We start from the raw sequence: 23,978 nt of genomic DNA, 5'->3' as shown, positions 1-23,978 counted from the left end.
ATATAAACATACACACCTAGTTATACATAGGCACATATATATTCACTACTTGCATTCATATAAGAATGCATGTGCAAGAGAAGATACGGGTGGAGGATTTTTGGGATTTGAGTACAGCAACGGGCGAAACATTAGAAACTCGCTAAGCTAAATTTAATATTCTTGATATGGGAGATTTGTCTCACCACCTATATTTTTATCTTGTGTACCATTTTAATTTATTGTTATTATTTTTTTTTTTGCTTTGCCTTTTTTTATTGTCACATATACTGATTTCCTCATAAACACATATGTACATATATGAATTAGGTTATTCGGAAGTTTTTTTTATTGAAGTTGAATTTTTTGTTATTATTACCAGTATGATTTTAAGTATCCTTGATGATAATTAGTTACATGAAGGAATTGAATTTTGTTAAGGAAATTGTTGGATTGGAATATACGTATGTTCATATAGAGGGTGAATTTTTAAATATAGTGATACGGTTAGTTGGTATAGTTGTTATTATAAATATTAAACTCAAATTAGTGGAAATAGGAACTGTAGCAAGATTTGGATTTATAGTTAGGCAATAGAGTTTGTAAGTGTTTTTTATAATAAAGAGCATGTAAATCAGTAATAGAAAAAAAATTATTTGCTAATTTTGTAGTTGTTTGGTGTGGGTGTTGCACTGGTTGCAACAAGAGGGGAAATGGGTGGCGCGACGGAATGACTAGGATGACAGGGACATGACTGGATGCTAGACAGACGGAAACCGGTCAAGCTTAGGGGACTCTGCCAATAGTTGGAGTTACGGCAGGGTCCAAGGCTACAGAAAAAAATTGCAGAAGGGGTGGGTGACTCCACCTGACCAGGACGGGCCTTGCCTGTATGCCAACCAACCTTACCCCAATAGCCAGCGACATAACAGATTTTGTCGTTTAAACCGCCTTATTTATAAAAAAATTAACGACCTGGAAAGCGGTTTAAAATTTGGTTAAAAATAACAAAATCAATGAATTTTTTTTGTTATTTTATGGCCTTATAAGAATTATATGCAACAATTTTTATTGAGCTTGGGCCGTTTTGAATGAAAAACTTATTGCGGAAAAGCAACAATAATTTGAAATAACGGTAGAGGTGATAGCTATTGCGGAAATCACCACATTCCCTCATCAGACGATCCCACTGACTCAACCAGTTGCATACGCACTGTGCTAAGTTCGCCTTGTGAGTTCTTGTGAGTTCATGTTGCTTTTTTCCACTATTTCATTTGTTAAGGCAACTACAATCAAGTGATATCGTCGGTTCGAATCCTACTGAAAGAAGTCTGATGAGGAAATGTGGTGATTTCCGAAATAGCTATCACTTTTACCATTTTTCAAATTATTGTTGCTTTTCCACAATAAATTTTTCATTAACGGCCTCAAGCTCAATAAAATTTGTTGAATATAATTGTTATAAGGTCAGAAAATAACAAAAACAAATAACTGAAGGACGAGCAACCTAAAAGCTAAACATTCTAATAATAGAAATATTAACAAAAACCAACAAAACCAGTAACCACATGATCAAGTTTAAATAGCACTGGAATTAGCTGCGCTTGATTGTAGTTGGCAAAACAAATGTAATAGTGGAAAAAAGCAACAAGAATTCACAAGGCGAACTTAGCACAGTGCGAAGGCAACTAGCTGAGTCAGTGGGATCGTCGGTTCGAATCCTACTGAAAGAAGTCTGATGAGGAAATGTGGTGATTTCCGAAATAGCTATCACTTCTACCATTTTTTCAAATTATTGTTGCTTTTCCACAATAAGTTTTTCATTAAATCGGCCTCAAGCTCAATAAAAATTGTTGTATATAATGGTTATAAGGCCATAAATTAACACAAACAAATAACTTAAGTACGAGCACAGCTAAAAGTTAAACATTCGAATAATAGAAATATTAACAAAAACCAACAAAACCAATAACCCCATGATCAAGTTTAAATAGCACTGGAATTAGCTGCGCTTGATTGTAATTGGCTTAACAAATGAAATAGTTGAAAAAAGCTCTCCAACCATCTTACCTGCAGCTGACACTAACAAACATTTAGATATCATGCCTGGTTGTATTCTGAATACTAAATCAAACAAAAGAGGAGGAGCTAAAGAAGATAGAAAAAGGCCCGTCCTGGTCAGGTGGAGTCACCCACCCCTTCTACATTTTTTTTCTGTAGCCTTGGACCCTGCCGTGACTCCAACTATTGGCAGAGTCCCCTAAGCCTGACCGGTTTCCGTCTGTCTAGCGTCCAGTCATGTCCCTGTCAGCCTAGTCATTGCGTCGCTCCACCCATTTCCCCTCTTGTTGCAACCACTGCAACACCCACACCAAACAACTACAAAATTAGCAAATAATTTTTTTTTCTATTACTGATTTACATGCTCTTTATTATAAAAAACTTACAAACTCTATTACCTAACTATAAATCCAAATCTTGCTATAGTTCCTATTTCCACTAATTTGAGTTTAATATTTATAATAAAAACTATACCAACTAACCGTATCACTATATTTAAAAATTCACCCTCTATATGAACATACGTATATTCCAATCCAACAATTTCCTTAACAAAATTCAATTCCTTCATGTAACTAATTATCCACAAGGATACTTAAAATCATACTGGTAGTAATAACAAAAAATTCAACTTCAATAAAAAAAACTTCCGAATAACCTAATTCGTATATGTACATATGTGTTTATGAGGAAATCAGTAAATGTGACAATAAAAAAAGGCAAAGCAAAAAAAAATAATAACAATAAATTAAAATGGTACACAAGATAAACATATAGGTTGTGAGACAAATCTCCCATATCAAGAATATTAAATTTAGCGTAGCGAGTTTCTAATGTTTCGCCCGTTGCTGTACTCAAATCCCAAAAATCCTCCACCCGTATCTTCTCTTGCACATGCATTCTTATATGAATACAAGTAGTGAATATATGTGTATGTGCCTATGTATAACTAGGTGTGTATGTTTATATGTACATACATATGTATATCGGTTTTAGTAGCTTATGGCCTTAAAAGAATTATATTCAACAATTTTTATTGAGCTTGGGGCCGTTTTTAATGAAAAACTTATTTTGGAAAAGCAACAATAATTAGAAATAATGGTAGAAGTGATAGCTATTGCGGAAATCAGCACATTCCCTCATCAGACGATCCCACTGACTCAGCCAGTTGCATACGCACTGTGCTAAATTCGCCTTGTGAGTTATTGTGAGTTCTTGTTGCTTTTTTCCACTATTTCATTTGTTAAGGCAACTACAATCAAGTGATATCGTCGGTTCGAATCCTACTGAAAGAAGTCTGATGAGGAAATGTGGTGATTTCCGAAATAGCTATCACTTCTACCATTTTTTCAAATTATTGTTGCTTTTCCACAATAAGTTTTTCATTAAAACGGCTTCAAGCTCAATAAAAATTGTTGAATATAATTGTTATAAGGTCAAACAATAACAAAAACAAATAACTGAAGGACGAGCAACCTAAAAGCTAAACATTCTAATAATAGAAATATTAACAAAAACAACAACAAAACAGCCAGAACCAGAAAACCAGTAACCACATGATCAAGTTTAAATAGCACTGGAATTAGCTGCGCTTGATTGTAGTTGGCTTAACAAATGAAATAGTTGAAAAAAGCTCTCCAACCATCTTACCTGCAGCTGACACTAACAAACATTTAGATATCATGCCTGGTTGTATTCTGAATACTAAATCAAACAAAAGAGGAGGAGCTAAAGAAGATAGAAAAAGGCCCGTCCTGGTCAGGTGGAGTCACCCACCCCTTCTACATTTTTTTTCTGTAGCCTTGGACCCTGCCGTGACTCCAACTATTGGCAGAGTCCCCTAAGCCTGACCGGTTTCCGTCTGTCTAGCGTCCAGTCATGTCCCTGTCAGCCTAGTCATTGCGTCGCTCCACCCATTTCCCCTCTTGTTGCAACCACTGCAACACCCACACCAAACAACTACAAAATTAGCAAATAATTTTTTTTTCTATTACTGATTTACATGCTCTTTATTATAAAAAACTTACAAACTCTATTACCTAACTATAAATCCAAATCTTGCTATAGTTCCTATTTCCACTAATTTGAGTTTAATATTTATAATAAAAACTATACCAACTAACCGTATCACTATATTTAAAAATTCACCCTCTATATGAACATACGTATATTCCAATCCAACAATTTCTTTAACAAAATTCAATTCCTTCATGTAACTAATTATCCACAAGGATACTTAAAATCATACTGGTAGTAATAACAAAAAATTCAACTTCAATAAAAAAAACTTCCGAATAACCTAATTCGTATATGTACATATGTGTTTATGAGGAAATCAGTAAATGTGACAATAAAAAAAGGCAAAGCAAAAAAAAATAATAACAATAAATTAAAATGGTACACAAGATAAACATATAGGTTGTGAGACAAATCTCCCATATCAAGAATATTAAATTTAGCGTAGCGAGTTTCTAATGTTTCGCCCGTTGCTGTACTCAAATCCCAAAAATCCTCCACCCGTATCTTCTCTTGCACATGCATTCTTATATGAATACAAGTAGTGAATATATGTGTATGTGCCTATGTATAACTAGGTGTGTATGTTTATATGTACATACANTCAAACAATAACAAAAACAAATAACTGAAGGACGAGCAACCTAAAAGCTAAACATTCTAATAATAGAAATATTAACAAAAACCAACAAAACCAATAACCACATGATCAAGTTTAAATAGCACTGGAATTAGCTGCGCTTGATTGTAATTGGCTTAACAAATGAAATAGTGGAAAGAAGCAAAAAGGAACTAAAACTGTTTTTGATTTTGTCGTTAATTTTTTTTGTTTAAACAGCCTTATTTAAGAAAAATTGGGACAAAAAAACAATAAATTTTTTTGCATATTTTGCCGTTTGGCTTGCTTTGTGCACTAAAACTATTGATTTTGTGGTTTAATTTATTTTTTTCTTAAACCGCCTTTAAAAAAAATAGGAACTTGGAAATCGGCTTAAAAATAGGTTAAAAACAATAATTTGTTTGTTGCATAATTTGCCGTTTGGTTTGTTTTTTGCATTAAAACTATTTTCGATTTTGTCGTTTAATTCTTTGTTTGTGTAAACAGCCTTGTTAAAAAAGAGGGACTTGGAAAGCGGTTTAAAAATTGGTTAAAAATAATAAAAAAAAAATTATTTTTTTGTTGCATAATTTGCCGTTTGGCTTGGTTTGTGCATTAAACCTCTTTTTGATTTTTCTATTTTCTTATCATTCTTTTCTTCTAAAAATTATTGAACAGTGAAAAAATGGCAAAAAAATTTTTTTTTTTAATATAAAAAGGCAAGTTTTTTTTTTTCAAAAGTAAACTAGCTCATCCCGGAACGGCAAGAAACGGCAAATTTGAATATAAAGCCTGGTCTTTTGTCTTAGATTTGGAGGGGTGCTTCGCTATCTTTATATAAAGTTAGCAAAACACCTTATATCTATAAAAAAAAATACAAGAGCGACAAAATTGTTTTTCCACAATTAATTAACGGCAAAAAACGGCAAATTCATGGGTATATGCGACATTTTTTTCTTTATGTTGTTTCACTAATTTTATACACATGTGGAATCTGTATAAAAGTATGAAGAGCAATTAATTTTTTGCGTTAATTCTACAAAGAGCACTGCAGCAGTGACTACTTTATCGGTGCTAAAATATTTATACATTCTTCGCCTTCTGTATTCACGGATTTTGCATAAACTACTGCTTCATAAGCTTTCATAGATGCATCACAGAATCCATGTAACTCGATGATTGAAGGATTGGTATTTTAATTTGGGTAAAGAGAGATAGCCCTTCTTTAATTTTCTGTCATTGGTTAATTATTTCACTAGAAGGCTTTTCGTCTCAATCTGTTTTTGATTTCCACAGTTATTGAAGTAAGATTTTTGTAGTTACTGTTACTGAGTTAATTAGATCGAACGGATCAAACAATTTTGAGATGTCTGATAAAATATTTCTTTTTGTGATTGTATTTTTGCAGCTCCAGCTACATTTAGTACAAAATTGGTCATCAAATGGAGTCCAAGTTACCCCTAAAGCTTTCACGTCGTTAGACATTTCGTTATTTAACTCAAAGTGACTTTCTCCGTAATCAATGTGAACACTTTTTAGGATTTCTATGCCATTAGCACACCATTTTCTTAGATTAAATGCATACTTTAGCAATACTTTTTAATATTTACGTCTTTATTTTCGATGGATTCACTTTTCCTAAATTTCTTTAATTGGGCCATTTATGACTTTGTCTGAATGAGTAACGACGCCACAATGAACTAAACTTGATTTTTTATTGGCTGATCCAAATATTAGCCATTCCAAAGGCTTGTTTTCACTATGTCAAATTCAATGGCATTTGTCGTCAAATAAGTGAAAACACTTTGTCAAATGAGATTAAAAAGCGGTATATTGATTGATTTCGATCAGGAGAGATCTTTAGTCGTGTACATGCGCTGCTATATCGGCTATCTGTCTGTTCTTGGCCGATAAATTAATCGGTAAAGATATGGGTAAAGGAGATAAAGTTGTGTCAAAATATGTCCGACAAATTTTTAGCGTCAAAATATGACATAGTAAAAACCAGCCTTAAGACGCTATTTTAGAAGCGATAGTTTTCATTTCCAACCATAATTTTCTCCTCCTTTAATAAAGAAAAGAATAAATCGGCACCTAGTAGTATGTCAGTTTTACCTGTATTGGCGAATGTAGGATCTGCAAGCCGAGTTTTAATTGGAAATTTAGTTATGTTTATAGGTTCTGAAGGAACCTGTGAAACTATGTTTTGTATTACAAATGTATCAATAGCTGTTTCAAAATTATGAATTAAATAAAGATTATATGCGGATTTATCGTTTCATTTGTATTAGTTTTATTTTGTCCAATGCCTCCAATAGTAAGTGACTCTTTTCTTAAGCTAAGTTTAAGCTTATTTCTGAGTTCTTTTGTTATTAAGTGCACTTGTGATCCAGTATCGAGTAAAGCGCGCGCCCTTAGAACTTTTCCATCACGCGCTTTAATATAATATATAAAATAATAAGTAAACAATATTTATTTTTTGTCTCATCCGCTTTAGATTTCACAATCACACTTTTTGCTTTTGGTTGCTTCTCTTCTTCTTTGTGAAGAATAAAATGATGGCTACCATTACAATTTCTGCAATTAATGCTCTTACATTCTTTAGAACTATACGCTGCCTTCAAATATTTGCTGCATAATTTATTTCGTATTATTTTGGCCCACCATTCTTGTGTATTAAGAGCCCTAAATTTCTGGCAATAAAAAACAGGGTGAGAAAAGTTGCACCCCAGAAGCACTTTTTAAGCACTTTATGCGGTGATAACACCGAACCTTGTGCTGCTTCCAATGCGTTTCCTTCATAACTCAGAAATTTTTGTAGTGAATCAAGGTCTGGTATTTCTTTCGAATTCGTTAAGGAATTCTCATACCATATGTATGCTTTCAGAAAGCTTTTCTTGAAACGATTGCACACTGCAGGCAGTCTCAACCACTACTGGTGCATATAAAATATTTTTAAAATATCAGGCATGTTCTGCAAATCGTTTTCGGCCAAAATTTTAGATTTTTCCGTTTTTAAATCGTATGACACGTTCTGTAAATCGTTCCGTTTTTGCTTTTTCGAACATCACCAAATCGTTTTGTCACCCTGTTCTGAAAATCGGAATCGTTGGAATTTTACCGTTTTATAATCGGCAGGGCGGACGCTAGCGGTTTAAAAGTTTATTGCGTTTTATGTGAATAATACGTTTAACAATGTAAGTATGAAATTGTAAAAATTGTGGTTATTTGTAAATAAATAATACTTTTAATCCTATTTTAGGGGAAAACATAAGAATTCGAAGCAAGAGTTGATTTTTGTCCAATTCATGGAAGAAAATCCAGACCTGGCAAAAAATTTTGTTAAGGGCGATCGAGTAATTGCCGAAGAAAAATGGAAAGAGTTAACCACGTTACTCAATGCTGAAGGTCCACCCCAGAAGGATGTTAATGGATGGAAGAAAGTTAGTTACACTTTATAAATTTTCCTAGTTCATACTCTTTTAACAGTTTCAATTTTGTACAGATATGGTCTGACTGGAAAGGTTGCATTAAAAAAAAGGTGGCCCATAATAAGATGGAAACAAGAGCAACAGGAGGAGGCCCCTTTAATCAATATATCTTGTCCCAAAATGAGGAATCCGTTGCCAGAATTTGCGGAATTTTTGCGGCTGTAGAGGGAATAGCGCAAGCCAGAACTTTCGGCACAGAAAGTGAAACAAACAACCTAAGCGTCCGTGATTCCGATGAAGACGAACGTCCACAGACAAGTAGGGACGCCATCAGTACAAGACCAGCAAAAAGAAACAGGGATTCAGACACGCAGGACTGCCTTCAATCGTGTATGAAAACTCAAGCAAAAGAAATGAAAACCATTTCAGCGACATTAGGCGAAATGTGTGAAAATCAAAACAAAATTGCAAAAACAGACGAAGAAAAGAAAAATTATATTGAACGGATTTGTAACTTGGTTGAGACACAAAATCAGCTTCTAGAGGAACAAAATCATTTACTGAGACTTGACTTGGAGGAAAAAAAGAGACACCACATTAAGATGGAGGACTTGACACAAGAAAAAGTAAAAATAAAATTGAAGATGTTTGAGCTAGAAGCATCAATGCTATGAATGTACACAAAAATATATATGTACATACATACATGAATAAAATTTATTTTACATTATATGAATTCTACGAGTAAATAAAGTTTAAGTATTACAATATTAAATTATTAGCGACAGAGTCTCTTAAATTTCGACCAGCATTATTTAAATTTGTGTTTTCTTCAAGCTCAGCCATTTCCTCGTCGATTTCTGCAGGTTCTGCTGCGGTTTCTGGGTCCTCAATACCTTCCATTTGATAATGCCTACAAATGTTATGTAGCGCGCAACAAACATTTATTTTCTGCACTACTTTTTGTGGAGCATAAGGTAATGTGGATTTTAAACACCTGAACCGGCTCTTAAGAACTCCTATAACTCGCTCTATAATGTTACGTGCCTTAGAATGTTGACGGTTAAACCTATGCTCTGGTGATCCTGGGTTGGGATTTCTATATGGGGTCAACAAAAATGGTTCTATACCAAATCGGGAATCACCCAGTAACCAAGATCCACGGTTACCAGCTTCGTACTTTGAGAGGTAATGTTGCTTTGCACTGCTCATATTGAAAACAAACGCATCATGACTTGAGCCAGGCTTGCTTGCATCCACTGCTCGTATAACCATATCGTAATCACAAATCTGTAAATATGAAAAGGGGTTATTCAAACGTTCGCAAATGCTATATCATTTCGTACTTACAATCATTGTATTTATGCTGAAGAAACCTTTTCTATTAAAAAAAAGATGTTCATTCTGCAAGGGTTTTACTAAAGCTATATGAGTCCCGTCAATACACCCAATTACTCCTGGAATTCCAAACTTTTGCACAAAATGTAATTTTGATTTTCTTGAATCCTCCTCGGACATATCCAACTTAATCCACTTAGGGCAAAGCACAGTTTCTAAAGCATTAATAACTTCTGACAATATTTTTGAAACTGTGCTTCTCCCCAAAGCAATCTCAGTATCTTTGCCGATAGACCGTTGATACGAGCCTTCCGCAAAGAACATAAGGCTTGCTGATAATTTGAGTGGTAATGGTATGGATGCTTCTTTGACTAAAGGCGTTATTTCGTTTAGTATTTCTAAGAAAGCACTCTTGCTTAACCGATAGCTCGCAACAAACCTAAAAACTAATAAAATTGTTGTCTGTAAAATACAAAACTGATTGTTCAAAACTAACATTGAACCCGGTACACTAAGAGGGTTAGATTCATCTCTTAAACGCCGTCTGTTGATTCTGTTTTGATAATGTCGCTCCCTTTCATTCAAAATATAAGCAGCCATAAAAAACATTTTAATTTTTATTCAAAATTCCCTTGAAAATTAAATTTTTATATAGTTTGTACCAACGGCCTCTTTTGTCATAAGGTTGGTTTAATTGACAAAATGAAATCAGCTGTTTCGAACTTAGTTCGAATTCTAATGAAATCGAACGAATTGTAGAACACCCAAAACAAAATCGCACGAATTGTCATTTCGGTTCCGATTTCAAGTCGTACGATTTTCAGAACATGCCTGTATGTATTTGCCAGCAATCTTTTGTTCGTATATTTTTCGTTAAGTTCCAGGCTACACTGAAATTGGTTAAAGTTGATAGCAAATTCGCAATACAGCTTACTGCTGAGCCCTTCAGCTTTGTTTTCAAAATACACATTTTATGAGACTACTAATTGTTCAAATAGTTTTTTAAACGTTTGCCAATTTGCATAGTCACCAGAAAAAAGTGTATATCAATTTGTGGCAGAAGATATTGAGCACTTGTATTCTCATTTTTATTTTTTCTTGCCAACTCATCGAAATTGTCTTTTAATTCATAGAATTTACAGATCAGTTCGTTTTCTTCAAACTGGTTCAGATAAGATCTGCTTCATTTGAAATTTGGCAGCAATATACATAGCATAACTTTGTTACCGACTACTCGATCAGCCGTTTATTTAGTGTGCTGATTTTGCTATCGTTGTTTTTTATTACAGTTAATTTTCATATGCGTAACTTTAAAAATGAGTGATGTGGCGAGCAAAGAACTTCAGCAAAGAAATTTGATTTTGGCCTAATTCAAGCAAAATCCACACATCTCCCAATGTCGGTTAGTAAAATTGCTGAAAATTGGAGGGTCGACGGTACAAAATGTATTGTCAAATATCAAGAAAAATTACAGCATTGAGAGAAATGCGGAATCTGGCGGAAAATCAGGCACTATAAATCAAATAGTGCAGAAGGATGTTCCAGGACTTTGAAAAGGAATCGGAATCTCTCTGAACGTGTTGTTACACCTGGAGTGTTGTTCTGAGAGCCTGTATTGTTTTGGCCTGATTTGGCAACAAGCCATTGTGCAAAAAAAAGCGCAAGAGTTTTATACACAAAATGGAACCAGCATTGTACTAAAAGAGGCCAATCCTCCGAATTGCCCAGAGCTCCAAACGATCGAGCGTTATTGAGCCTATATGAAATCAAAATTAAAAATAAACAAAATGCAAAATTCAAGAATAACGCAGTTCCGCAGAATGTGCCGAAAACAGGCTCAATCGATCAACGAAAGGGATATCCAAGTATTAATGGCGGGTGCCATCTCTAAAGTACGGGTATTTTGGCGTGGAAATTAATTCTAATAATATTTGTAAATCTTTCATCTAAATAGAAATACAAGAAGGTTCTAAAAAAGTTTCGACTGAATTATTCATATTTCAATTATGTTTTTTGTTACTTAATACCTGCCAGATTTCAACTGAAGCAGTTCTTATTCTAACACGACATCTTTCGCATTTTAAAGAGTTTATTCCGTGCTTTCCAAGGAAATCTCACCTAGTTTGCAGGCTTTAACCTTCTTTTCTAAATGAATAAGTAGAAATTAAAGCCCGCGTACTAAGCCAGGTTTGGTTTCTTCTCCTTTTATTTTAGAGGACTTATTTAATTTATTTATTAACTCACTAACCTTTGAAAATAGCGTGGGCCGAAAATCCGCTTTTTTTAGAAATTTTATTGGTAATAGCAAAAATATGGTTCATTATGCTCTAAAAAAATCTGTGTGTGAGGCTCGCTCAAGTCCATCAAAGTTCAAGTACTAAAAAAATTGGTCTCTTGGATAACTTCGATTCTGTACAAAAAGGGTTCATATACCAAATTGTGTAGGACTAATACTATCGAAGATTATTGCAGTTTTAGTAAAAAATGTATTAATTAATTTATTTATTAACTTTTATTTTTTGAGCATATTCAACTTTGATGGACTTGGGCAAGCCTAGGATATTGACCAAAAAATTCCAAATTTCACACAAATTTTTTTTTTTTAAGTATAATGAGCCATATTTTTGCTATTACCAATCAAAATTCTAAAAAAAAGCGGATTTTCGGCCCACGCTATTGCGTACGCTGTTGTGTACAGCGTACTTACTTTACCAGCGACGTCATCCTTCACGTATCCCGATTTCTTCATGCTGGGGTCCTTCATTAGTTCCTGGTGGGCGCTGCTGAATGAGTTCCACAACTCTGCCAGGCTATTTCAACTTTGTTGAATTGTGCCGGGTACAACGTGCACCGTCGAGATCGCGAGCGAGATAATGGTGGTGGCTTAGCGTTCATCACGCACCACACCGTGCAGTATCGTCTTATCGAAGCAGACATCGACCGCAGGGATACCACCCTAGAATGTCAGGGCATCGCTATCCGGTCAGGCGATGTCGAGCTCGAAATATTTAACATATACATACCCCCTGTCACCTGCTGCCCGGCAGGATATCACCCTGATATAGGTGCGCTCCTCAGAGGTGAAAACCGTATGGTAGTAGGTGACTTTAATGCGCACCACGATCTTTGGCACTCAAGCCTGTCAAACGATCGTAGGGGAACAGACTTGGCTGAGCAGATAGACGATTCGACATTCTGCACAATGAACGACGACGCACCCACCAGGATTATGGGTAACTGCAGTAGCTCGCCAGACATCACAATAGTCAGCGCTGGTCTGATAAACAGCATAACGTGGCGACCTATGCTGACTCTAGCATCAGACCATCTACCCATAGTCATCTCGATTGATAAACCAACCGACTTTGCCTCCGCCAAACACCGGACCTATATCAACTTTTCTAAAGCTGATTGGAAAGGTTACGCGGAGTTTACCGAAAACACCTTCACAGCGCTCCCCACACCAACCGACGTCCATCTCGGTGAACGTAAGTTCCGCAGGGCTATCACTGCTGCTGCAGCTCGCTTCATACCGGCAGGATGTATATCGGACCCACGTCCAAACTTCCCTGCCGAAGCGGCTGTTCTAGCCGATGAGCGTGATAGCCTTCGTCAGGCCGATCCCGGAGATCCCCGTATCAGGGATCTCAACGCGGAGATTCGGCAACTTGTAAACGTACATAAGCGGAAGAAGTGGGAGGAGCATCTGAAGACTTGTAATTTCACCTCTGGTGTGAGCAAGCTTTGGTCAACCGTGAGGTCATTGTCTAATCCGACGAAGCACGACGACAGAGTCGAAATTTCCTTCGGCGACCATGCTTCGTCGGACCCGGAGCGATGCGCGAGCTATTTTAGCCGGCAGTTCATACTGCATCCTCCGGTGGACAAAGCCAAGCGTCGAGTGACCAGAAGGCTGCACAAACTGCCAACAACTTGTGCCCCCCTTGCTTTCACTTGCGGTGAAGTTCAGGTGGCCATCGGGAAGGCGAAAGCCTCCAAAGCCATGGGTCCCGACGGAATATGCATGCTGATGCTGAAAAATTTGGGTCCTGCGGGGGTAGCGTACCTAACGGAGGTCCTCAACTTGTCAATGGCCACTCTCATCATCCCAGACATCTGGAAGGTGGGGAGAGTGGTCCCACTGCTCAAACCGGGGAAACCTGCCAACAAAGGAGATTCGTATCGTCCGATTACACTCCTTTCCCCGGTAGCGAAGACACTCGAGGCCTTGCTACTCCCGTACTTCACAAACCACCTGACCCCAGCGAAGCATCAGCATGGTTTCCGTAAAGTGCACAGTACAACAACAGCACTTAACGCCATAAACACTCAGATAACTCGTGGCCTTAACCGTAACCGTCCCTGTGAGAGAACGATTCTAGTAGCGTTGGACTTGTCAAAGGCGTTTGACACCGTCTGCCATTCCACGCTACTAGAAGATATAGAGGCCTCCTCTCTCCCACAGAGGCTCAAACGGTGGTCGGCAAATTATCTGAGTGGTCGACATTCGTCGGTAACGTTTAGAGACAAAACGAGTAAGCAGCGAAAAATAAAACAGGGGGTTCCTCAGGGTGGTGTCCTTTCCCCGCTACTGTTTAACTTTTACATTTCAAAGCTCCCTCAACCACCAGAGGGAGTCTCGATTGTCTCCTATGCCGACGACTGCTCGATCATGGCGACTGGGAATGGAATTGATGACCTGTGTTTGAAAGTAAACGGCTATCTCTCCGAACTTTCTCGCTTCTTCACTGCAAAGTGTCTAGCCCTCTCCCCTACGAAATCCTCCGCGACCCTGTTCACAACCTGGACGAAGGAGGTCAGGCTACCGCTGGGAATTCACGTCGATGACACACCAATTCCGACGGTGAATAACCCCAAAATACTCGGAGTAACATTCGACAGCCTGCTCTCCTTCTCTGCGCACTCAACCGCTATTGTCAATAAAGTACAGAGCCGCAACAAGGTCCTCAAGTCGCTAGCCGGCAGTACTTGGGGCAAAGACAAAGAAACGTTGCTGGCAACATACAAGGCAATAGGCCGGCCGGTTTTGAACTACGCAGCGCCAGTGTGGTCGCCGGGGACTAGTAGGACGCAGTGGACGAAGCTACAGACTGCACAGAACACCGCACTCAGGACAGCGACAGGATGCCTCCTGATGTCGCCCGAACACCATCTCCACGGCGAGGCGCAAATGCTCCCCGTAAAGGAGCACAACATAATGCTCTGCAAGCAGTTCCTGATCGGGAGCCACAGAAGTGGCCACCCAAACAGACAGCTGCTTGCAGAGGAGCCCTCGCCTAGGCACGTCAGGAGGCATCTATATGAACTGACGGACGAAGTCCAGAGGTTCATCAAGCAACCTCTGGACCCGTCAGCTTACCGACTGGCCCTGAACGGCATTCACAGGGAGTGAGTCTCGAGTTATATAGACTCTAGACCTGTGAATGCCGTTCCAGGCGTACCGCCCCGGACATAGACGAGACGGAGCTTCATCTGCCTCGGGAGACACGAACGACAATAGCCCAACTTCGCTCTGGCTACTGCAGCAGGTTAAACTCCTACCTGAGTAGATTGAATGAGGATGTGCCAAATGAGTGTCCGGCATGCGGAGAGACCCCACATGACTCAAAACATCTCTTCGCATGCCCGGAAAACCCGACAACCCTAACGGCTTTGTCCTTGTGGACCAACCCAACAGAAGCAGCACGCTTCCTAGGGCTGCCGTTAGTGGAACTTGACGACAACGACTGAGATACCAACCGACCTGGGCGGGGTTGTTGTAGCCGCTACAACAACAACAACAACACCTGTCAAAAAAGTTCAATCCCCTAAACGAAGAGCTTTTGAAACGATTACCTAGTCAATTAAATACTTTTAAAAAAGCTTTGATTTTTTCACAAGAAAAGTGTGTGAATCCCAAGAGGGCGAGTTTCAGGGATCTGCCAATTCACTATTTGACTTATAAGGAAAGAAAAGCAGCGGAAACTGAATATTTAAATCTTTTAACTTTCCCATGGAATAACTTTTCTCAGAACCTTTACATCCGACTTTGAAGAATTTTGGATAATAGCTTACGGAGTGAAAACCACAACAGGCAACAAAATATTTGGAAATATAAGTAAATTCATATTATTATCCTTGCCGCACTCACATGCTTTGTTGAGTGCGTTTTTTCCGTAATCAATTCAACAAAAACTAAGATTCTAAATAGGATGAGGTTGGAAAGCCATATTTCAATAGTGCGAATAAAGTGTTATACGAAGGTGAATACTTTCTGCTGCAAAACGTTTTCAATATCAAACAGTATGCTATCAAGGTTGAATAGATCAATATATGACAACAACAGAAATGTAAATCATTCAGATTGTGGAAATAGCTGATCTCGTCTTATTTAGGTTTTTATTTAATTTTAAAAGCGGATTGTGCAATTAACCAATTAATTTGAGTTACAATAAATTTAATAATTGCGTAGTCCTATTGCCAAATATGTTGAAATAAATATTTTTAAAAAGAATGCGTTTGTTTAAAGAAAATTGTTTGTACATCACTATTATATATGTGATTTGTGTTATTTATTATTACCGTCTGAAGGTATTATATTCGTTTTTAGTTTTAAAACTATATTATAACAAGATCTTACTTATAAAATAAAAGATTTGTTAAATCGATTTCATGAATTTTATTTTAAAAAAATAATTGCTGATTTTTGGCGATTTTTTTCAGAAATTTCGCTTTTTTAAAACAATCTGGACACCCGGACCTACGTAAATATGTATATACATACATACATACACATGTATATACATAACAGTGGTTAAAAAAAATTTTTTTGGAAAGTCATAAACGCTGACTCAAATTATTGTTATTTGTGATAAAAAAAGAGAAACGTGTTTTTTTATTTTGAAAAAAAAAGTTTTCTTAGAGGTCGCGCTGGTCGGTTTTTATAAAAACGCTGATGTTATAAATTTTTTTTATTTTATTGACATGTTAAAATGCAGCTAAAAATGTGGTTTTTACATATACTTAATTACTCTAGTATTATTGGGGAACATTCCCTTAATTACATACCTGTCTTGGGCAGTAAGAATGGGCCCAGTGCCCGAAAATATTCTCTCGGAAAGAGACTAGTAAAATTAAAACGTTGATACTGAACGACAGTTAGAAAGGGCCTTGTTCCCGAAAATATGCTCTCGAAAAGACACCAGTAAAATTAAAACGTTGATACTGAACGATTTACGCATTGTCATGGGTTGAAATTTGTTACCAGGGAGTTTCTGGGGTTGCTAATTAGAATCTGAAGTCAGTTTTTTCAAAATCGAAATGGCGGATCCAAAATGGCGAACAATTTAAAAAAAAAATGATGGGATTTGTTCGAAACCCGGCACTCGACAGGTTTTGGGGTCGCCGATTACGATTCTAAAGTCAATTTCTTTTAATTCAAAATGGCGGGTCCAATATGGCGATCAAATTAAAAAAATTATGAATCTGATGTCAGATTTTCAAATTTCAAAATGGCGGTTAAGAGATTCAAACAAATCCAATCATTTTTTTAAGTTGGTCGCCATTTTGGATCCACCATTTTGAATTTTAAAAAACTGACACCAGATTCATAATCCGCAAGCTCAGAAACCCACTGAAAAAGAGTTTCAACCCTTAACAATGCTTAAAACGTTCAATACCAACGTTTTAATTTTAGTATTTTTTTTTTATTTGATCGCCATATTGGATCCGTCACTTCGAATTCAAAAAATTACTTCAGGTTCGCAATCGGCGACCCCAAAAACTCTCGAGTGCCGCGTTTCGAACAAATCCAATCATTAAAAAAAAATGTATCTCCATTTAATAATAATGATAATAAATTGGCGCTTACACATATGTCAGTGTTTCGCCGAGCTTCTCCTCCGACTTGTGGCGTGCGCCTTGATGTTGTCACACAAAGCAGAGGGACCTACAGTTTTACGCCGACTCCGAACGGCGATTGTATTTTTATGAGAAGCTGTTTTTCCTGGCAGAAATACAATCGGAGGCTTGCCTTTGCCTGCCGAGGGACGACCGCTGTTAAGAAAAAACCTTTTTCTATATTTTTTGGGATGTTGCTTTGACCAGGGCTTGAACCCAGGTGCTGATGTGTGAAAGCGCGCACTGCTTACCACTACACCACAGGGGCTGCTGGCTCCATTTGGGATCCGCTATTTTGAATTTTGAAAAATTGACTTCAGATTCCTAATTAGCAACCCCAGAAACCCCCTGGTAACAAGTTTCAACCCATGACAATGCGTAAATCGTTCAGTATCAACGTTTTCATTTTACTAGTGTCTTTTCGAGAGCATATTTTCGGGAACTAGGCCCATTCTAACTGTCTAAGACAGGTATGTAATTATGGGAATGTTCCCCAATAATACCAGAGTAAATAAATGTTAAAAACACATTTTTAGCTGCATTTTAACATGTCACGAAAATAAAAAAAATTGAGAACATCAGCGTTTTTATAAAACACCGACCAGCCCGACCTTTAAAAAAACTATCTTTTTAAATAAAAAAACTACGTGTCTCTCTTTTGATCACAAATAACAATATTCTGATGTAGCGTTTATGAATTTCCAAAAAGACTGTTTTTATGAACCACTCTAATATACATACATACACGCATCTGCTGCCGTCGAGAGCTGTTCGGAACTCTGAACAGGGATGAAGGTGTTTTCTAATTTGACAGTCTACCCTTCCTACTTTAAGCTTCCCTTTTTCGAGTAACTTTCTAGCCATATCCACTGGAAGCTTGATCAACGCCGTTTGTGTATCCCTGTACGACTTTCTCAAGCTCTTTACAACAGAGATTGTTACGTCATTAACAACTTAATAGGCCTGCTTGAACTGCACTGAGAATCTCCTACTTAGTGGTTATTTCGTCCAGATCTTTACATTCGAAGAGTCTCCTGAGTTAAAATCTTTACATTAGCTTCGTCACCAAGGCATTTATTCAGTAGACATTTCTGAACCATTCAGTTGCAATAGCATTTCGACATTTTTGGTCTTACGAATGCGAGAAACCTTATTACCTAGGTCGTTTAGGGTGGTATCATATTCATTCTGCGCAAGATCTCCGCGTAAGAAAGGACGTAATTCTTTCAGATCAGTATAGCATCTGGTTTTGGTTTGGGGTTTTCAAGGGTCTGGTATTGGCTTTAGTACCACCTAGTATTTGCCAATCTCCAAAAAAGCTGTTATTGGCAGTATTTTTCTCATTGGGAGGGTCATCTCGAGTATGAGTGTGAGTGAGATTAACTCATCTATTAGCGTGCCTAATGTTGAGTGCCTCTCTTTCGCTATTCTGCTGATCAGACTGAGACTCAGCATTGCTTGACGGCGTGGTTTGAGCGCCTAAGCTGTCAGTAGGCTGTGTAGCTTTGTTGGGCATGGGTCATTGGCGCATGTTTGGTATGACGTTTGAGTCAGCTGCTGGTGATGTTACCAGAAAGTCACTTGCTTCCTCTGGGGCGACAGGGGTGTTTTGGCGGAATTGGAGAACGGGTTGATTAAACCGTCATAAATAGTTCTGCTTCTTGTTTGTGAGTGTGCCAGACGATTTTATTCTAACCGACACATCCACCGCACATATTTGAGGATGATAATAAATTGGCTGGAAATTGCAAACGCCTCAAATATTCCTCAACTTGCAAACTCGCCACAAGTGGAACGTAGGCGTTAGTGGATAGTGTGGTCTCTCTCAGCTGTGTTTGTGCTACTTTGCCTATTCCTTTTTCGTGACTCTTTCGCCAGTGGAAACTTATTTTCAAGAATTAATAATTGGTTTACTCACTTGATACAGTGGGGATGCGAATATTTTCTTCGCTTTGCTGTAGCTTATAATATTATTAGCTCTTTAAATACTTTGGGTGCTTGAGATTTCAGTATCTCTCGCAGTATACACTATGGATATGGAGCACTTGAAAAACACGTCTTCACTTGTTCAATATACAAATGTATATTAATATTACCAAAATTTGTACATATGAATGTATAAATTACTTACATACATTTGTACATATGTATGTATGTATAAATGCATTTAGTTCACCTATTGTGCCGCTACTACTTACATATGGTCAACATTTTTGTCTTTAACGTTACAGTCGCACGTATATTTCTGCTAATATTTCTGAAACGTTGTGTAAAACCCGAAAGTTTTTGATTTATCCTGGTAATAAACCTCATAAGCCACATTTTATATGCAGACACTTGTTTCCTATCTTTTGTTGTTTTAAAGATAAAAGCAGTTTTAAATGGTCTTTAACGTTACATTTCTTGGAAGTGAGTTATGTGATAACGTCACACGTACGGTTAACTTAGCGAATCCTGCAAAGTTAAAAATTAAACCAAGGTATTTTAATAAAGATCAAGGTTCAAAGAAACTATAAAAAACATTAACTTTTGGGAAAAATATTTTTTGAACTGATCTAAAAATCAAAATACCTACATAAATCTTTAACGTTACCTTGCGATTTTATTGGGAATATGGTAAATATAGATATAGAAAAAAAAGTGGAAATTTTTTAAAATATGTTAGCTCAAAATCATATACATACTGATTCAGTAGATAATATCTATCTCAATATTTGTCCAATAACACTGTGCAACAGCCGAAATTAACATTGACTGAAAGTACTTTTTTTGAATACGCTAAATCCGAATCTGGCAACAAAAGTATTCCATCACGTCACAATTTTGAAAGAATGGGTTCGAAACCTCAAAAATCACCATGTAAAGCAAGTTTGAAAACTTGTGCTGGTCGAATCTGACGTGCTGAAGAGTTTTCAAAGAGAAACTAATTACATCTTTCGGTTGACGTGTCAAAAATTACTATTTTTTCGTCCTTGACTTGACTTTGATGTGATAAAGTAATGTTTCGAACATGATTCCCACTTTTAAATACATCTGAAGTATGCCACTTCTTCGGTCATGATTTGTGATTGTGTACGATGCCATCTACCTAGCCACAGTGCTGTGGCTCCAATAAAATTTGAGCTGAAATACAATTATGAACGGATTTAAATGAAAACTTTTCCTAGTGAACTTGAGGACGCTCAATTTAAAAACGCAACTTGTTTTTGATACCAAAATTTGGATTCTTGCTGCATTTACGTAGGTATTTACATATAGTTCATTCCATTTTCAAAAGTGAGGTATCAGTTTACATGGATCGGTCTGTAGATGTGCAGTAAAGTTTTATTTTTTTTTAAGCGGTTGCCACCTGTTAAAAAAGTTTAATTAAAATATGTATATTAAGTTAAATGAATTAGATATTACAATATGGGTATCAATCGACATGGTTTTGAAAATACTTTACTTCTAAACTACACGTATAAGGGTGCTACCTCTTTACCCTAGACGTACATACATTCTTCGTCAATTCGACGAGCCGACAACGTGTATTGTTTACGTATACAAAGATAAGAATGTACTCCCAGGGTTAAACAGTTAAATTCAATTTAATTAATGGGTTTGGGTAACTGAAATATTATAATATGTGTGTCAGATCAAAGAACAAATTTAAAATATTTAGCAAAAAATAACTGAAGAATAAACAAATTCCTGAAACCTTAAAGTTAATTAATGAAAGGAGCAAGAAAACATCACTCATTGGCAATCTATGTATTTACATACTGCAATACAATAAAAAATACGATGCCGCAACCCTTTCGTTTGATATAAATATATTATGATTTCATATATAATAATTTTGTATAACTTAATTAAACTCTATTTGAAAACAGTTGGCGACCCTCTTCAAACTGTCGGACTGCCATATATATGGTGATACATATTTCAGTCACCTACTTTCCTAATTTTTTTTTTAAACAGGTAGCAAACCTCCTTCTTCTTCTTCTTTCTACTTTTTTGGCGCTGTAACCGCCTAAGCGATTTTGACGAGTTCAGCAAAGCACTCCAGTCGTTTCTCCTCTGTGCCAACTGACGCCAATTGGAAACGCCAAGTGAAGCCAAGTACTTCTCCACCTGATCTTTCCATCGCAGTGGGGCCTCCCTCTTCCTCTGCTACCACCAGCGGGTTCCGAGTTGAATACTTTCAGAGCTGGAGCGTCGGTGTCCATTCGAACGGCATGACCAAGCCAGCGGAGCCGCTGTCCATATCGTTGTAAAGCTCATACAGCTCATCGTCCATCGTCTGCGGTACTCGCCTCGCCAACACGTAAAGGCCCGTAAATCTTCCGCAAAATCTTTCTCTCAAACACCCCAAGAGCCGCCTCATCGGATGTTGTCATTGTCCATGCTTCTGCACTGAGGGAAAAAAATATTTAAATCATATAGAAACGTAATTGATCTTACTATAAACGTCAACGAAAGTACTGTATATTGGTAAATATTCAATTCAATTACGCGCATACTAAAATGACCGCGTTCGTACTGAAAAAGCATCCGTGAAGTGAATAATCAAGACAAAAACTAAAAAAAAAAAACTATTTACACGTTGCCTGCAGTGGAATTCGAACCCGACCATCTCCGGATACCAACAACTTGTGGAAAGCATCTTTGCTCACTCAGCTACACCCAGGCATATAAATTTGCTTTCAAATGTTGAATATCCATCAACACCACAGCACGCGATTTGTACGGATAAACATGTATGTACTATGTATGCACGATTGAGAGAAATTCTTGAGAATTCTATTCTCATTCTATCATTCTTGCTATGTATGTATGTGTGATTTGCCACGGCTCTCAGAGCGGCGCTCTGCATGCTTGGGATGCGTATGTACACTTACATATATGTACATACTCAGATGCGAACAGTCAACTACGTGCGTAATAAATTTTGTATGAAAACATTATTTTTAAATACGAACATTTTTAAACCATAATCAAATATAAAGTATTCATTTTTACTATGCATTATTTCCCTCAGTGTGCGCCATATACCAACACGGGCATGATGAGTGACTTATAGAGCGTGGTTTTCGTACGTCGAGAGAGGACTTTACTCCTGAATTGCCTACTCAGTCAAAAGTAGCACTTGTTGGCAAGAGTGATTCTACGTTGGATTTCAATGCTGACATTATTATCGGTGTTGATGCTGGTTCCCAAGTAAACGAAATTCTCTACTTTCTCGAAATTGAAACTGTCAACAGTGACGTGGGTGCCAAGGCGCGAATGTGCTTACTGTTTCTTTGATGACAGGAGATACTTCGTCTTGTCCTCGTTTACCACCAGACCCATTCGCTTTGCTTCCCTATTCAACTTGGAAAAGGCAGAACAGACTTCGCGGTTTTTGTTACCGATGATGTCGATGTCGTCGGCATAAGCCAGCAATTGCACGCTGTTGTAGTAAATTGTTCCTGAGAGGTTCAGTTCTGCAGCTCTTATTATCTTCTCCAACATCAGATTAAAGAAGTCACATGAAAGGAAGTCGCCCTGTCTGAAACCCCGTTTTGTGGCGAACGACTCGGAGAGGTCTTTCCCAATTCTGGCGGAGCTGGTGGTATTGCTCAACATCATTTTACACAGCCGTATGAGTTCTGAGGGGATGCCAAATTCAGACATAGCGGCGTATAGGCAACTCCTTTTAGTGCTGTCAAAAGCGGCTTTAAAGTCGACAAATAAGTGGTGAGCGTCGATCATTTTCTCGCAAATCTTTTCCAAGATTTGGCGTATTGTGAATACCTGGTCTATGGATTTGCCAGGTCTAAAGCCACACTGATAAGGCCCAATCAGCGGTTTTGTTGTTTTTCAGCCGCGTTATTGCTATACGTACCTCGTCATGGTCAGGCGGTGGAACGTCGACTCCGTCATCATCGACTGAAGGCTCGGATTCTTCTTCTCCACAATTTTCCGTGCTGCTACCATTTAGAAGCGTGGAAAAGTGTTCCCTCCATAATTTGAGTACGCTCTGGACATCAGTTACTAGGTCGCCATTATTGGTCTTACAGGAGTACGTCCCGGTCTTGAAACCTTCCGTAAGTCGCCTAACTCTCTGGTAAAATTTTCGGGCATTCTTCCTGTCGGCCAGCATTTCAAGCTCTTCGCACTCAAGTGTTTCGGCCTCTCTCTTCTTATTGCGGCAAATACGTCTCGCTTCCCTCTTCAGATCCCTATAGCGGTCCCACATAGCGCGCGTTACGCCCGATCGGCGGCATCTTTTTCCCTGCAGCTTCCTGACTCATCTCATCGTACCAGTTGTTCTTTCGGGCTCGCTGAAATCCGACTACTTCTTCGGCGGCGGAACTTAATGAGCGGGAAATGTGGTTCCACTGCTTGTTGTTGTTGTTGTAGCGGCTACAACAACCCCGCCCAGGACGGTTGGTATCTCAGTCGTTGTCGTCAAGTTCCACTAACGGCAACCCTAGGAAGCGTGCAGCTTCTGTGGGGTTTGTCCACAGGGACAAGGCCGTTAGGGTTGTCGGGTTTTCCGGGCATGCGAAGAGATGTTTCGAGTCATGTGGGGTCTCTCCGCATGCCGGACACTCATTCGGCACATCCTCATTCAACCTACTCAAGTAGGAGTTCAACCTGCTGCAGTAGCCGGAGCGAAGTTGTGCGAGTGT

At 37.9% G+C, this 23,978-nt stretch overlaps 1 protein-coding gene across 1 annotated transcript; it reads left to right on the top strand.

Moving 5' to 3' along the window:
• The first annotated feature begins 7,818 nt into the window (after positions 1–7,818).
• Positions 7,819–18,280, top strand: LOC108363249 (uncharacterized). Its single transcript, XM_017616546.1, has 4 exons — positions 7,819–7,851; positions 7,917–8,097; positions 8,160–8,403; positions 18,183–18,280. Coding segments are annotated over exons 1-4 (525 nt in total). The 5' UTR covers positions 7,819–7,849.
• Positions 18,281–23,978: the final 5,698 nt, after the last annotated feature.

This window comes from Rhagoletis zephyria, unplaced genomic scaffold, assembly GCF_001687245.7.
Source record: "Rhagoletis zephyria isolate East Lansing unplaced genomic scaffold, Rhagoletis_zephyria_1.1 Rzeph_scaffold_01227, whole genome shotgun sequence".
Classification (NCBI taxonomy): Eukaryota; Metazoa; Arthropoda; class Insecta; order Diptera; family Tephritidae; genus Rhagoletis; species Rhagoletis zephyria.
The sequence above is the reverse complement of the archived record's forward strand: the minus strand, read 5'-3'. Positions and strand labels throughout refer to the sequence as shown.